At 31.7% G+C, this 16,045-nt stretch overlaps 1 protein-coding gene across 2 annotated transcripts in view; it reads right to left on the reverse strand.

The window, feature by feature from the left end:
• Positions 1-3,836: 3,836 nt before the first annotated feature.
• Positions 3,837-16,045, reverse strand: part of LOC148629115 (uncharacterized) — a 60,490-nt gene continuing 48,281 nt past the window's right edge. Inside the window, exons 3-7 of one of the 2 annotated variants that reach the window (XM_088544220.1) lie at positions 13,613-13,827; positions 11,058-11,210; positions 10,309-10,326; positions 6,323-6,547; positions 3,837-5,583 (exon numbers count right to left, since the gene is read on the reverse strand). In XM_088544220.1, coding sequence (XP_088400346.1) covers positions 5,438-5,583; positions 6,323-6,547; positions 10,309-10,326; positions 11,058-11,210; positions 13,613-13,827 — 757 coding nt within the window. In that variant the 3' untranslated portion in view covers positions 3,837-5,437. The remainder of the gene's footprint in view (positions 5,584-6,322; positions 6,548-10,308; positions 10,327-11,057; positions 11,211-13,612; positions 13,828-16,045) is intronic. The other variant, XM_088544229.1, reaches the window with a different exon arrangement.

Consider the following 16,045-nt stretch of genomic DNA (forward strand, 5'->3'; position numbering starts at 1 on the left):
TTATACGCAGCACCTTTCAATAGGAACATATCAAAAGTCAACTTAGGAGTATATAGTTCAGCGATTCTAATGTTAAGTCAATTTGGCTTTTAAAAAATATCAACAAATCCGTTCTAGTGCTATGAATCAGTAAGCAAGTGTGTTCACATGTAATTCTTTCTCGAGATTTCAAGATTTCCTATAGTCCTTTGGAACGCTTTATTTGGCGGTCTAGTGCACATATGGATCTTACCAGGAGTACGTCTTAGTTTTGTCTTACATCTCTTTCAATATCAATGTTCGGGTACTTCAATTTCATTGATTTTTTCATATAAACAAAATTAAGCGCACTCATTTAGCTTTGTACAATATTTCGAATACGAGACATGTAAACAAATCATTACATATATTACAACCTGTGTTCTGTTATATTTCTATGTTTTACCTTTTAATCGAATGATACATTTTTGGAACAAATGACGCTTGAACAGTGTGTCTCTTAGAAGGAACAGTTCTTTGGGGTTTTATTGTCTCATAAAAATGGGAGTTCGAAGTCAAAAATCAAACTAATATCTTTCTAAATCTTTTCATGCACCATTCGTATTGAATTGGGTACGACATAAGACACACAGAACGTACTTTTGTTTGAACTCACAGAAAATGAAGTCACGACAACAATGATTTAGTCTTATACAAATAAAGTTTCTACTTCTTCTTTGGGCTATACGTAGTGTATACTTGTTAAGTAGCTGTCTTTGTAAGAATCATACAAAATCTGAAAAATGTGATACAACCCAAAAAAGGCTACATATTTTTATTTTTTGTAATTAAGCTGTTTCATGGGTCTATATTGTAAAATGTGTAATTATTCATTCATATCTGCCTGCTCAACTGCTATCTGATAATCAACATTGGAAACCCAACAGATTTTATTATATTTGAGTGTCATTTACAGAGTTATCTCCCTTAATTTTGAAATCTTAGAACACGGGTTATATGAAAAACTGAATGTTAATTTCTGCATATTATGGCAATTCAAACAAAATATCAAAAATAAAAATATGTAGGCTTTTTACCCATGAATCACATTTTGCATAATTCTTAGCTAGAGTGCTACTTAATTATATAATATACATATTATATGTTTGTTTTGTTTTATACAGAAGATTGTTTGTATCTTTAATATGTCCCATCTTCTTCTGTTCGGTTTCGTCCAATGACATGTGGACATATGGCGACTTCAGCTAGCGTTAATGTGCTTGGTTAGGAAATCGATCACAGACATAGTTTTATATAAGAGTTTACTCTTTAAGGAATCTAACGAAGTCCATCTGGGTGAGTACATGTATAGCCTATAGTTGAAAAGTTGAGGAGTGCAAGTATATGAAGGCATACACGCTGCACCTCGAAGTCCTTGCTGTTACGGGGTCTTCTACAAGTGATTACAAGAATACTTATCCTAGTTCATCGTTTCTGTGGCAAAGAGAGGCTTTGTACCGACCTAACAAGCGGGCGAGCCGCGAGTGCGACCAGGGTATTCAAATTCATTTGGCAAAAAAAAAAAAACCAAATCCTACAGCAATAAGGCTAATCTGTCAAATACTTGTTTGATTCTGTTGAAAAAAAAAACAGATAGGAAAGTATTATTTTAATGGATGATTGTAATATCGGTATTTCATGAGCAAAAGGCAATGTAGTTTAGATTCCTTTAAGGTATTTACTAGGTGACTAGTTTGAAGTCAGCAAAGCTATTAAAGAAAGTTCTGCACGTCCTCAAGGATCGAATCAAAAGTATATATATTTTTTTATTTTTCTAGATATCATCGTGTTGCGTGATGTCTCGGCTTTCTTGATGACGACATCAATATGATATTGATGATATTGGAATTAAAAGCAAAATATGTATTGCTTAGACTGACATATTTGTCCAAACCCCTAAAGTATAATATCCATGCTTCTGTAAAAAATGGTTTATTTTGTATTTTCTGTTCAGTAGTATAACAATCGATATTGTTGGGGTCCTTAGATAACTTGTGGCGATGATCCTGTTCAAAATTGATCAAACTAGAGCTGAAACAAAATTTTCGTTTTTTTCTGAAAGTCGCATAAATTCGACTGTCTGTACAATTTATTTCACGACGAAAATATCTCATATATGGTATCATTCGATAGATAAAACCACATCAATTCGAACATGTAAAAACTTTCCTAGAAAGTAAATAAATATTTCCCCTGTAAGTCAGGTTTCAGTATGACATAAAATGTTCATTTACAGCACACCAACACTGTAAAACTCACATTTTGGGCATTTATAATCAAAGCAATGATGCATCCAACATATCTTCTCAGTTACTCGTTTTGGAATTTGAGCATAAAAAGCAGTTTCCTGAAATTCCACTGCTGTCATTTAGAAAGAGGAAAAAAGAGTATGTAGTTCTAAAAAGTTTTGATATGATACAGTACCTTACTTTTACACTATAACTTTAAAATGGGCCATAGAAATAAATATTTTTAATGTTGATTTGATAAAAATTGCTACCATCCCTGAAAATGAAGCTAAATATGAACCAAAATGCTAATATTTAGCGTATGAATATATCCAACATATCTGCTTCTTCCAGGATTGTTGATAAATTGAATCATGACCTTATCTTAAAAACAAGAATTTTTGGAATTTCACTTTTTCTTTCAGTTAATGTGCAATTTGCATGCATTTTCAAATGCCATACTTCTAAGAAGCCTTTATGTTAAAAAAATGATGAGACTAATGATGAAATATCTCAGGATGACAAAAATTAAAAAATAACAAAAATATTAACATTGCAAATCTCAGTATGCTGTACACGTGTTTCTATGACCTCTCATTTGCAGCGTGAGAACCAAATACTTAGAAAGTTCAAGATAAAAAAAATCAGTTTATGCAAGAAGTACTAAAAGCCAAAAATAATGAAAAAAGAAGCCAAGTCCAGTACCAATTAATTCAACATAAGTATGAAATTAAAACAATTGAATCACAAAAAATCCGCACCATTAGACTGAATAGGAATCAAAGAATATTCTAAGGTAATTAATTGATTCATAAATGGCAGGTATTAAGGGTACACGGTTGGTGAGTTTGGGGAGGGGCGTTGTGGATCCTCCAAGCCATTGGACTAAGTTGTGTCAAGTACATATTTGGGCAAATACAACTTCGAAATTTATAAGTAAATTTAAGATATTGAGAGGACAATTTTGACCAACAGAAATGTACACTTTGAAATGGAATGGGTCTAGCGAAATGAGACCAAGTACATTGTCTAATGATGTTATGAATTATCTCAACTTCTTTAATGATTAAAGAATGAGGGAAGATTTCTGTTATTGTTATTTTGAATTAGTATGGACCATGTAAATGTTTTCAGAATTAATATTTGTCTATAGTTTGAAAATTGTACTGCTTTCTGAGTTCGGCAGAGATGCTGTTTAAAAAGCTGAATTCCAGATTTTGAGCTCTTTAAAAACTATTCAGATTTTCATTCTTTTTCTCTGACCCTTACCTTTTGTTACAGTAGCTTTTTTTTCTCTGAAATAAAACAAGATATGGTCAAATATAACATATATATATATAGATATTCTTGTGCTAATAACTGCATGCTTAAATGAAAATTCCTCTTCATTTTTGTTTTCAGTTTCACTTACAAACCCTTGTATTTCCATCTAAAATTCATGTTATGTTATACCTCTAGATCTGTAGTCTGTAATTTCATAGTATAACCTTCACATAAAAAATGCTCCCATGAAAACTAGAGGCACAGAGAATAACCAAGTAGGCTGACTCAGAACTCTAATATTGTTGGGCTGAATAAAGAGTAGAGAAATAGAAGTTTATTTGAATCATAAAGATTCATTTTATTAAATTTTATTTCAAATTTATAAACATATGCTATGAACAGACTTAATGCCAGTAAAATTTTAAAGAAAATGAAATGTTTTGAAGGAACAACTCTTGGACGGAATGCTTTCAGAAGTCAAATAAATAAGAAATATACAAACATGTACACAGCTGTGGAATAATACAAAAATTAACAAAAAAATAAATATAAATGAAGATTCAGTTTATATAAATTCAATGATTAAATGCTTCTATGTAGCGTCCAATTGATAACTTGAATTATCTCCCTTTGCATATTTATTTCAGTATGAAATGTAACAAAGTTCTATAACTGTTTTTATAAGCACTTTGAACAGACCCACTACTACAAGCAAAACAAATTGCACTCAAACATTTCTATCAGTTAATAAGTCCATACAGACCCTAGTTAGCAGTAAGAAATTTAATGAAGGCACATCAATGTTTACAACCTTAGAGACAACAAAAAATAACAGTGAGGTACTTCAGTGAGGAGGAGGATGAGGGCAATATAATCAGATCAATATTCTCCATTGACAGACCATTAAAATTCACTGTCTCTTTAAAATCTATGCTAATATTAAGGTGGCATTACAGTATAGTTACGTAAATATTAAAACCACAAAGTTTCACAGCATTACAGAACCATGAAAAATCAACAGAAAATACTCTACTTGTTCTTCCATTGATTTGTTAAAATATTGGAAAATAGTGAAGTACATTGAAGACGTTTATACTCTACTCTATTGCAAAATATGTTTTTGATATAACATGAAAAGCTGATTTATAACAAACCATATCCTCCATTTATACGGAAAATAATTGTGCCATCCTGATATCATTTTGCAGCCCCATTTAAAAAAAAAAATTAAAAAAAAACAACAAAAAATAAAAATAACAAAAACAAACAAAAAAAAACCAAAAAATTCATTGCTTGCAGAATTAACTATTCTTTTCTTTAGAGGATCATATTTTTAATTTTTTTTTGGAACAACAAATTATTTTTAGCCATATAAGCAATGGTGGTGTTGAATAATCATCGAAGAAAGCCATATATTTTTTCAGGTGTTTTCAAATGCAACATTAATTTTTTGGACAAGAGCTCACAAGGTAGTATTATTTACTCAAACCCCATTATTTTAAGAAGAGAGTCCTTAGACCATAATATTGACTTTTTACAGGTTTCACTGGATAGCAATGATATCCTTAATAACAAATGGTCTTACAAGGAAATATTTATGTCCTAAATAACAGTTTGAACATATCAATGCAAAAACAATCAATCAATAATATTTTTCCAACAATAAATAATGAAAGACAATGTCATTATCTTCAGTTCATGACATTTCTCATCATGTAATCAACAACCATTGGATAATTCAACAATCATACAGAATTTAAGCTAGTCTATCCAGTGGATGAAAGGAGTTGTCTCCCTTTGACCAGATACAATCTATCACAGTTATGCTTTCCAGCAGTTTTTATTTGGTTTCCTAAATCCCTGGGATTTGCAAGGTGATATTATGTAAAATAATGAACTAATTAGAATAATCTAGTGATGAGCTATCCTCAAGAATCACGATCTCTGACTTTCTTTTTCACTTTTTTACTTTTTTCATATCTAATTGTCTCGGACTCCAGTGCACTTAACTCCATAAGTCTTTGTTGAAAAGAAGGAGGAGCACCAATAACAGGATCTGTGTATCTTGGTTCAGCTAAAAAAAAAATAACAAAAATGTCTCCTCTCATTATTCAGAATAATAAAGATATCAAATGAATGTAAAGCTGAGATGTAAAACACAGAGTATTGTAAACACTGTACCAGGAATTAATTATTGAGATACAGATTAAAAAAAAAATTGAATGCTAAATTATCTATCCTCTATGACAAGATTATTTTCTCTCACAAGACATTGAATTTCAAACTTAAATTCCCTATTTTGAAACCCTTTTTCTTGACACTGATATTTCTTAATCAATGTAAAGGTTGGCAAAAAAAAAGATGTTTTTACATACTAACATGCAGCCCAATAATGCTTACATTTACATTACAGGTACTTGTAAACAAGGTTTTCTGGTATGTATAAAGGCACAATTATAGCTATCAAACAGCATTTTCTTACTGCAAAGGCACCTTTACACTTACAAGAACATCAAAATGGATTGACTTTAATCAAAGAGAAGGGAGATACAAAATTTGTTGTATAAAAAATGTGTTAGATAAAAAAAAGCGGGAATGAAATCAAGAGGGTCCAGCCTACAAGCATCTGTAGTATTTTTAGAAGCCTAAGAATCCTACATGCTTTCAGAGTATACAACTGTCAAATAAATAGATAAATCACTAGTGTTACCTGACACTAAAACGTAAACCAATCATCAAATGGAAGATTGTATCCTAAAAGGTATACCGGAATAAAATGCTATCTATATCATCTGAGAGTACTTAGTAGTTACCTTCTTTACTGAAGCTGGACCGTGAGTGAGCTGGAGCATTCTGCACCATGATTGGTTTTACACTTTTACGCTGGGGAACTGTTGTTGAACTACTAGAGGATGACACCATTGATACACTTTTGCCTGTAACATTTTGAATACCATTGGCACTATTAGATCCTGAGTTTTTCTGGGCATTAGGGCTCCAGATTGTACCCATAGCAATTAAATCATCAGATTCTCTACCTATAATGGAAATAGCGCAAGTGTGAGTAGTAATGTGGCATTTGACAGATGACGTCATTAAGACCTTACTTTAATTGGTTCCCATATAGCACAGTAATATAATTTTTGGGAGTGAATTTGTAATTCAATGGCAAGGCATCCTAAAACCCATAATTTCTTCAAATACTGATTGAAAAAAATTAATAAGGGAATTTTTCTATTGCCAACTAAGGACAACAGTTGTTGGTTTCCTAGGTGATGATTCTTCTACTACATTCAGATATCTATATGGCTAAAATATCACAACAGAAACGAAACAAAGAACTGATAAAACTTTGGTTAACCTATATCTTCTTCTCTGTTCTACTATACCATATAGAAAATCCATAAAAAAGCAGGTATAAATAGATTTATTTTGACCTAATTGAAATCTACCCATAAATAAATGATTAAAACTGAGGGTAACTCTCTGTTTTTACCTGACAATGATGATTAAAATAAAATTCAATTAAGCTGGGTCTAGAGACTGTGTCACATCGACTTATTTATTTCCTGCAGCATCAAAATAGTAGAATTATTTGAACTTTATCTTAAATGGAGTTATAGTGCTGTAAGTTTATCTATAATCGAATAGATTTCTTTATACCATTAAATAAAACAACAACTGCATTAGTAGGTGTTATGACTTTATTTCTTTTAACAAAAAAAAATCTTATTGCTTAATATCACATGGGAGAAGGTCATACGATGCCAAGTTGAAAGTAGAAAGTTTTTCGTTTTCTTCTTTTCATCAAACTACCATAGAAGTTCTCCCAATAGGACTCTTACACATGATCACAGATTAGTTCAATTATCTACTCTTACACATGATCACAGATTAGTTCAATTATCTACCCTGGCAAGCATACAACAATATTCTCACCCTTAATGCATGTAAACATAAAATGCCCAACCTTCATATAAATTTTATCAAGACCTTTTTAATAGTTTAAGCACAGCAATGTTTACAATTGTACATTGATGAACTGACAGACAGACGTGTGGAGATGTCAAATGACTTTCAGGTATACAATGTTCAGTTTTACATTTATTTCTATGTAATTAGCTTAGTCATTGTAGCCTTATATTAAGTGATGTACTTCAAAAGCCTTGCCCCCATGCAGGTCCGGGTGTCAGGATAATAGGCCCACAGCAGTGCTAAGCTTGTTGTAAAAGGCGACTAAATAGTATCTCAGAACCCTGGCCAGAGCTACTGGGTTGTGTGCCCTAGGTGGTGGAATGGGGTACCCCTGGGATGTTACATGCTGGGGTCGTCAGGCCATAATACGGAAAACCCGACTGCAAACCATAGTCATGCAACGTGTTGTGAAAAATGCCACGTTTCTCGCACATTAAAGAACTCTTCTGTGGTATTCTCTCGGAGTAGGAACCATAGGGCTCTATCACAGGAGTCTAAATTGCCTGACCCTACCCACCTCTCCCTATTTCCAGTAGCATTCAAAATTTGTCGACCCATTATCCTTGTGTATCATCCCATTTATCATTTCATGTTCATTGCCTGAATATAGTTGAAATATTGCTGCTCAGGTGTTAAAGCCCAACAATCAATCAATCAATCATTAAAAGCCTTGTAGTATACATATAATTTTTTTAGAGAAGGCATGCAGTATGAATTTTCATCGACTAGAAAGTAGTTTTTCTAAAAAAGTAAGCTTTAAAAAAGTGTCCAGGTAGCACAATATCAATATACAACTGAACACCTACACACTATTTTTAAACAGCTGCAATTTCAAGGTAAAAGTGTCTACCAAACATTTTAATTAATCATTGTTAGTGAAGGAACACTTGTGAAAGGTATATTTTTATACTTTAACCTTTTAAACTCTCTTTACCTATTTTAAAACTTGTTAAAAACTTACTGTGTCTTATATTATAGGCCAAAAGGTGCCTAACAACACTACTGTTAATTCTTGGCAGTTTGTCCCGACCTTCTGTGTCCATTATTTTAAATCGTACATTACTATTATCTTTCCATGGCGTCCACATAATATCATTCAAAATTAAGTTTTTCATTTTTCAGAAACAAAACCGATTCTTTTGGTGTCATGAAGGTATAAAAAACACAAGAAGTTTGGAGAAAATCATTCCAATTAAGAAATTCTGTAACTAAATCCGTCATGTTGATTAAATAAAATCCCAATTATTCAGCCACAGTCCATTGTTATTATGTGAATAGTATCGCATAAAAATAATCAATACCCAGAATGCATCAGAGTGATTAAAACAACAGATAATGTTACATATAAATGATAAATAATGGAGATCCATTATGACAAGGGAATCAATCTAACACAGAGTTTTATAGCCATTGAAGGATTTCTGTATTTGCTCCGTTATTACAGAAGCCACTTTCTATGGCCATCACAATCTGCCATCGACTTTGATTATTTATAAGTATTATTACCTCTATGTATGAAGAACTTGAATGTTGAAATACCAAGAGGAAAAGGTCGTGACTTCTAGGATAAATCAAGACTGAAATATATTGGATTTGCCTTTCCACCTTAAAATGATTCATTCTGAGTCTACACTGTACCAAATAATAATATTATTGCTCTCACTATGCAAGTGAAGGTAAAGATTTATTTGAAATGTGTAAATGGACCAACTTTGACAAGTTTCGTCAGTTTATATCAAAATTAAGTGAACTTCACAGTGAGGAGCTACCAAGAAATTCACATCAAGTATCAGAAGAATCTGATGAAGTAGAACTATTCAAAAGGTTGTTTGTACCTAGACAACAAGATTGCATCAGACATACTAAATTCTATCTTAATCCTTGTCACCGTAAAAACAAACTCATATTTGATCTATATAAGTTGTGATTGCAGGTCCATTTCTTAAGGAATAAAATTTATTTGAATAACTTGCTTGCAAGGGTGTTGCCTCCCTCATATTTGTCTTTTTATTGACTAAATTTTCTTAGAACCAAAACTGTCTAGAGTAGGCTGATAGGATCTACAAGTTCATCCCCAAATAACATGCAGCATGCTAAGAAAACCAAATCAAAATGCCAATTGAATAGCTACATATATTGCCACTTAGCAAGATCAACAAAGCCAGCTTTACATTGTAGCTGTAGTAAATCTGAATGATAATGCAAATGGTCTTAAATGTACACAAGGGCTTTCTAATATAAAATGGCAGAAAAATATTTTTAAAAAAAGTACCTCTTGTGAACAGCTAAAGATTCAACGACATGGTATAGACCTGTTAAACATATCCCAACCCTCCTCTAACCTAAAATATGGGATCTAACCCTAAATAATGAGAAAATATGAACACTGATTTCCTTAACCAGAAATGATATGTAAGTGATTAATACAAGTATTTTTTAATGCAATATTATTGAAAAAGTTAATTGTAGAAGTGAAGCAACTATCATCAAAAGCTTTTTGTTTATTTTACACAGGAAGTCATAGCTCACCATCCATTTTTAATTTAAAAAAAAATGAATAATGAACAGCCCCTTCAACAAAAACCCCCACAAAAAAAAAAACAAAAAAAAAAAACAAACTGATCAATAACAATATCCATACAACACAAACTGTCACTAATCGCTCCATCCATGCAAAACATGCACCACTGCTACACAGCTCTGACTACCAAGGGGCTTTTAAAGTGAAAGTAGGAATTAGAAATGAAGCCAACAGATAAAAAACTTGCAGTGAACAGATCTGAGATGCAAGGCAAGCTTAATACCTACAGCAGCCAATCCTTACCATAGTAGGGAACTACAACTGCAGAACACATTAAAGTCATGTACAATTCTTTACAAAGCTCCATCTGTGACAATAACTACCTATTTCATCAGTGATTATCAATCTCCACTTGGTTGAAGGCAATGTCCAGTAATCAGATTTTAGTAATAATTTGGTCATAATTAGATTTCTAACTATGAAAGTATTGTTGACCATGATGTTTTTGTGGATTTTATATTCAAATCGAAACTGAACATAAAAATATTCACAGAAGCAAAGAAATAAGATTCATTAAATTTTTGGTGAAATCTTGAAAACTGAAACAGTAATCTAACATCACCTGATTACTGGTCAAGTGTGTTTAAACATTCACTGTCTTTTTTGGAAACATTTACTGTTTTTATAAGTTATAATTTTACGTGCTTGATGAAATTTATCAAGTTTATGCATGTACACATGATATTGCTTTAGCTGGTATCAAGGAGAAAATTTAAGGTGAGAATTTTTTTTATCCAATTAAAGCAATATCCAGAGTTTTAAAGTTGTCAATAAAATTGTTGGATTTATACTTTAATGTGTAAAGCAAAATTTCAACTCAAAAACATCAGACTGACAGTATTTATCAATTCCTGACTGATAACAGAAAGCAAAATAGAAATACTTTTATATCACTAAAAAGTTCAGTTTTGGCAACTAATAATTAACTATTCATAAGTATAAACCCAACATATCCAAAGCACTTTATGTAAATATTTTCACAGTATACCAACCTGAAGTGTAATTATTTCCCCTAGAACCATACAAGGGTTCTCCTTTGAGGAGATTTGTCCGTAAACCATTAGGACGATACTGATTGCTGTTTTTCCCGGGATTTGGCAGTATAGGCCGCAAATTGTCTTCACTCTCTTTGTTATTGAAAGAAACTGCAAGATAAATAAAGCACTATTCAGTCATTTGTGCTAGTGCTGTTAGCTACAAAAGGCAATTAAATTGTAGTATAAATTATACACTATATTTATTACAGCTTCATACCCCGTATTGTAAAGACCTTATTTAAAAAGAAGAAAGTGAGCATTATTCATTTTACACCATGAATGTGTTGTGCATCAAAATGGTGACATGACAAACAATCTCAATGAAGTTTTAAACACGATAATACACCACATGTGATAAAACAAACATTGTCACTAGACTACATCATACATACATTTCCCCTTTCCAGATATAAGATATGGCTCTCCTTTTGGTTTTTTTGGACAATAATATTGCCTGAAGATCATACTTTTATCCATAAAATCCTAAATTTTAACGTACTCAAATGGCAGCCATTTTTGTAATAAACCAAGATAGAGGTACAATGTATACCAACAAAAGCAATATTTACAAAAGATATTTACAACTCAATAATATCTTTCTTTGTAGCCTACAGTAGATTTTAAAATTGACGTTTTCTTTACACTTTCACTTCAGTAAACATCTCAGACTATTCTTCTATTTTCAAAATAAAATAAATTAAGCCTAATTAAAAGAAAGCAAAGACGGACCAATAGGAAGCCATTTGAGTAAAGATCGTCTAAATTGTATGGTTGCTAAGACTATTTTGTTGACTTGTCTTTATACGATTTCAGTCCTGTGGAGGACTTCAGGTAATTATATATTGTTGACATATAAAATGAATCCTAATAATAGAGGGGGATAATGGCATTACACATATTATATATTCGATTACCACCTTGATAAATGATGTTCTTTATATAAGCTGGCCTACATTTTTGGAAGACGAAACCCTTTAAAAATTAGGTCTATAGCAGCACAGCTTTCCTTGTGTTCCCTAATAGCATACGTAAAGTGGCTTGTGGCTGTCATATTTTTTTTAAGTGCATATGAACACAACAAAAATTGATGTGTTACTACAGATTGTAGGAGAAGAGACATACAATCTAGTCACACAGGAATGGAAGAGGATATAATGAGAATTCAAGACCCCTCCTGAGTATACAATAACTGGAAGAATGTCTATACTTTGTCCTTGTTCTAAGAGTGTCATTCTGTGGTGTAATCATATCATAAATCTTCACAAGCACATTGTATATTTAATAAATAATCTGAAAAGCTAGACCTTAAAATTTATACCATCAAATGTGTTTGTTTAGAAATTAAAAGTTTTAATTTAAAATTGAATATAAAAGTTTAAATAACAGTTTATCATTTTCATTTATCACACCAATAAATTCTGAAGTGTGAGTAGCAAAATACTTAGGTTCCGTTAGGTAAAGCTCAAAAGACTTAATTAAACAGTCCTATAAAGTAACAGCTTTGAAGTATTCATTAGCTTCTTGGATACTGATTATACAAAAGTCTTCAATAATCACTTTCTTTTTATACTTATTTTTATTAGATCACTTATTCTTCTTTAAGTGATCTTTCTAACAGTGTGAAGAAATTTAACAGACACACAGACCTAAATCATAGACACATGCACTGTATGGCATGATCATGTGATGATATAATATACAGACCTTGATGTTAACTAGTCCATGGCATGTCACAATTGGGCTGGGCCAAGGTTTTAAGCCAACCAAATATGTGGCATGATCATGTGATATTATCAGTTTTAGGGTATTTCAAACCTGCATAAAATGATAACCTACCTACATAAGGTAAAGCTTGGAGTTCTAAAGAGATTCAGTACTGTATACAAAACCAATTCAGATATTTTGCAAAGGCTTCTGCAAAACCTTATAACTTCTAAATGGAAAGTCAATTAAATTCTTATTGTCTTTGATTGCTAAGGGATTCAATAATCAAAGTTCTAGGTATTTCATGGCATTCCTGACAGCCCAACATTTACAGACAGGGTATACCTATATCACAAGATCATCTGAACTCCAGTAAAAAGATAAATATAATGTAACTCAATCATGTACTATATATAACATTTGGTAGGAAGTTATCAATCGTAGCAGGTTCACTAGTTCATATAAAAAACTTACCAGAATAAGAATTATTCATAACCAGATTTTAAATGTATAAAGTGTTACATCACTAATAAAATAAATACAACTTGTACTGAACAACAAAGTTTTCAATAGGTCAAAGTTAAATATTGAATTTAAAAGTGATAATTCTAAGTATTGAATTCAAGCCAGGAGAAAATTTGTTTGCCTAATCCAAAACTAAAGAATCTCATCTTATCAACCTGCATTGGCCATGTTTAAAGTTCCTTCATAGATTTGTGCATGTTACTAAGGACTTACTACTGTGAGAGAATAGTAACAGCATATAACATCTACTGCTAAGTTGACCCTGACAATGTCAAACATACCTTTTTCTATTGATAATGATTTTCTAGAACTGTTTTTGCTGAGAGGGCGCCTGTTGTTGTAGTCGACTAGGTTATTAGAACTGTGGCGGTCTTTCTCCTTACTGTATTCAATAAAGCTGTTTTGTTTGATTTCATCCAGTTGGGGAGAATTCCGAACTTCGTTTCCATACAATATATCTGGGTTGGAATATGGAACCGTTGGCGTACTCGAAGAACTGCAAAGAGACAAAATTATTTGAATTATAGTTGAAACAAACAAAACCAATCAATATTACAGGCAAATTGAAATACAACACTAACATAGAAATAGAATTGAAAAAAAACAGTCAATGGAGGCATTCACAGATCACTGGGTCTGCCTTGGGTTTAATCTAAATAGTAACAGTACCCTGGGTCATTGATTCCTAATATCATCTAGGCTAAAAATCGTAAAAGTCAAGATTTAAAAGAAATGGACTCTGTATAATATACTTGGAGTTAATTATACCCTTAGAAAAGTAGGGACAAAAAAGTAATAACTAAATCAATAAATATGTAGAACATTTCTTTTAATGTGTAAAAACTTAAAAGATACATAATACAGATACTTAAACTTAATTCAAAGTAAATAAAATATGGTTAACAAAGATACAAGTATTGCATAAGTCAATAATCAAATGTATTTAAAGAAGACATTCAGCTTTTAGTGGGAAAATCATTCATAAATCAGGGTTTGACACTAAACTAATCTTGCAAGGTAGCCCACATGACTCTTTGATAGATAAACATTAGGTAGTCCTGAAATTAATTTTGCAGTCTCCTGTTCTTTATAGGGCTAATGAAATTTTAAGAATTAATTTAGGTAGCCTAAAGGACCACCAACTGAAATATAAAGATTGTCCTTAAGTAACAATATCCCTAATATATTCATATTGGGTAATTGAAATTTAGCTTTGGAATTGCAGAAGCTACTCATTACTGTCTGCAACAAGGGAAGAGTTTGTGTTTCTATTCCAGCTGCAACTAATATCAAAACAGCTCTCACACATCAAAGCAAACCTAATTAATGTATGATAGTACTTACTTAATGTACACTAAGCTGCATTTTTAAAGTAAAGTTTTAAGCTTTCTCAGATTCAAAATACTGTGAAAGTACTTAAATTCGTGGATACCAATTTTTGTGGATTAGGGACGAAACACAAGTTCGTGGATTCTTGAATCTGTGTTTTTGAGGTTTTCAGTATACACACAAATGGGATTCTCTTTTTCGTTGGGAACCAAATTTCGTGGTTTAGCCTACCCACAAACAACAGTTCTTTCACAGTAGCTATATTTGTTTTTCATTAGCTATTTAATTAAGACATTACAACTTGTGACTTCTGTTTAACAGAGAAACAACAGTACTCATGTCAATAATTTTAATAAATTCTTTATTGTAAACTGTAAAGAAACATTACATCAATAATTTTTTAAGAGAATATTACAAGACCTGATAGTCCCCAATATAACTCAGTTATCATATATTATTCCACTGTAAGGGACAGATTTTCAGAATTCAGTCAACAAACCAATTTTGTAAAATTTATCATTCCTTATTATATAATTATATTGAAATTCTCAAAAGCTTATAATCAATGAAAACATGAATCCCTTATAAACAGACCAAAACCATATAAACAGATGATGTTTTTCCCCAATTCAAAAAAGACTATATGTGATCAACCAAATACAGTTGTAGAAGAATAAAATAAAAAAAGTTTGATCCTGACTGCCTGATTACCTCCCCTTACCTTGGTATTTCAGCTATCAAAGTTTTTAATGTTAGATTTGTTTTTCGAGCAGCATATCTACGAACATGGTAATCCATAGTTCATAAGGAATTCCTTTGTTTGTCTGATATATCAGCATATCTACATAAACAAAGTGTTTTAATAGTACGAAAATTATCTCTTCACACAAATCAATCCCTCAAGATCTGTTTGTCTATAAACATGTAAGACTGTACAGTCTTCATTTATAAAACATTTAAACATTTATTCTGACACAAGTTCCGTTGGTAATCGGAACATGCCCAACATGTTTACAGAACACTGCGTTAATACAAGTGTAATTTAATACTTATAAAGAAATGGGTTTAGTATATCCTAAATTGAATTTGAACAATATAAATCTACTTTAAAAGTCCAAAGATTAACCTTTATTGTGGTTAGGAAAGCTAAATTACCATACATATATCAGTTATCAACTATTCATTCCTAAAAAAAAAACCTCAATATATAGTAGTAATAAGAGTGAAACACAAAATATTCAAAGCTGAGGTCAGCTTCAGTAAGTTATCGGCTTGACAGTGGGTTATGACCCAAATCAATTTAAATAGCTAAAATGTCCTATTGTTAAAGATATTTATAGACAGTGACAGCCCCCCCTCTCCCCCCCCCCCAAAAAAAAAAAGAA

This window comes from Perna viridis, chromosome 1, assembly GCF_037379345.1.
Source record: "Perna viridis isolate PV_CMFRI_1.1 ecotype Kerala chromosome 1, ASM3737934v1, whole genome shotgun sequence".
NCBI lineage: Eukaryota > Metazoa > Mollusca > Bivalvia > Mytilida > Mytilidae > Perna > Perna viridis.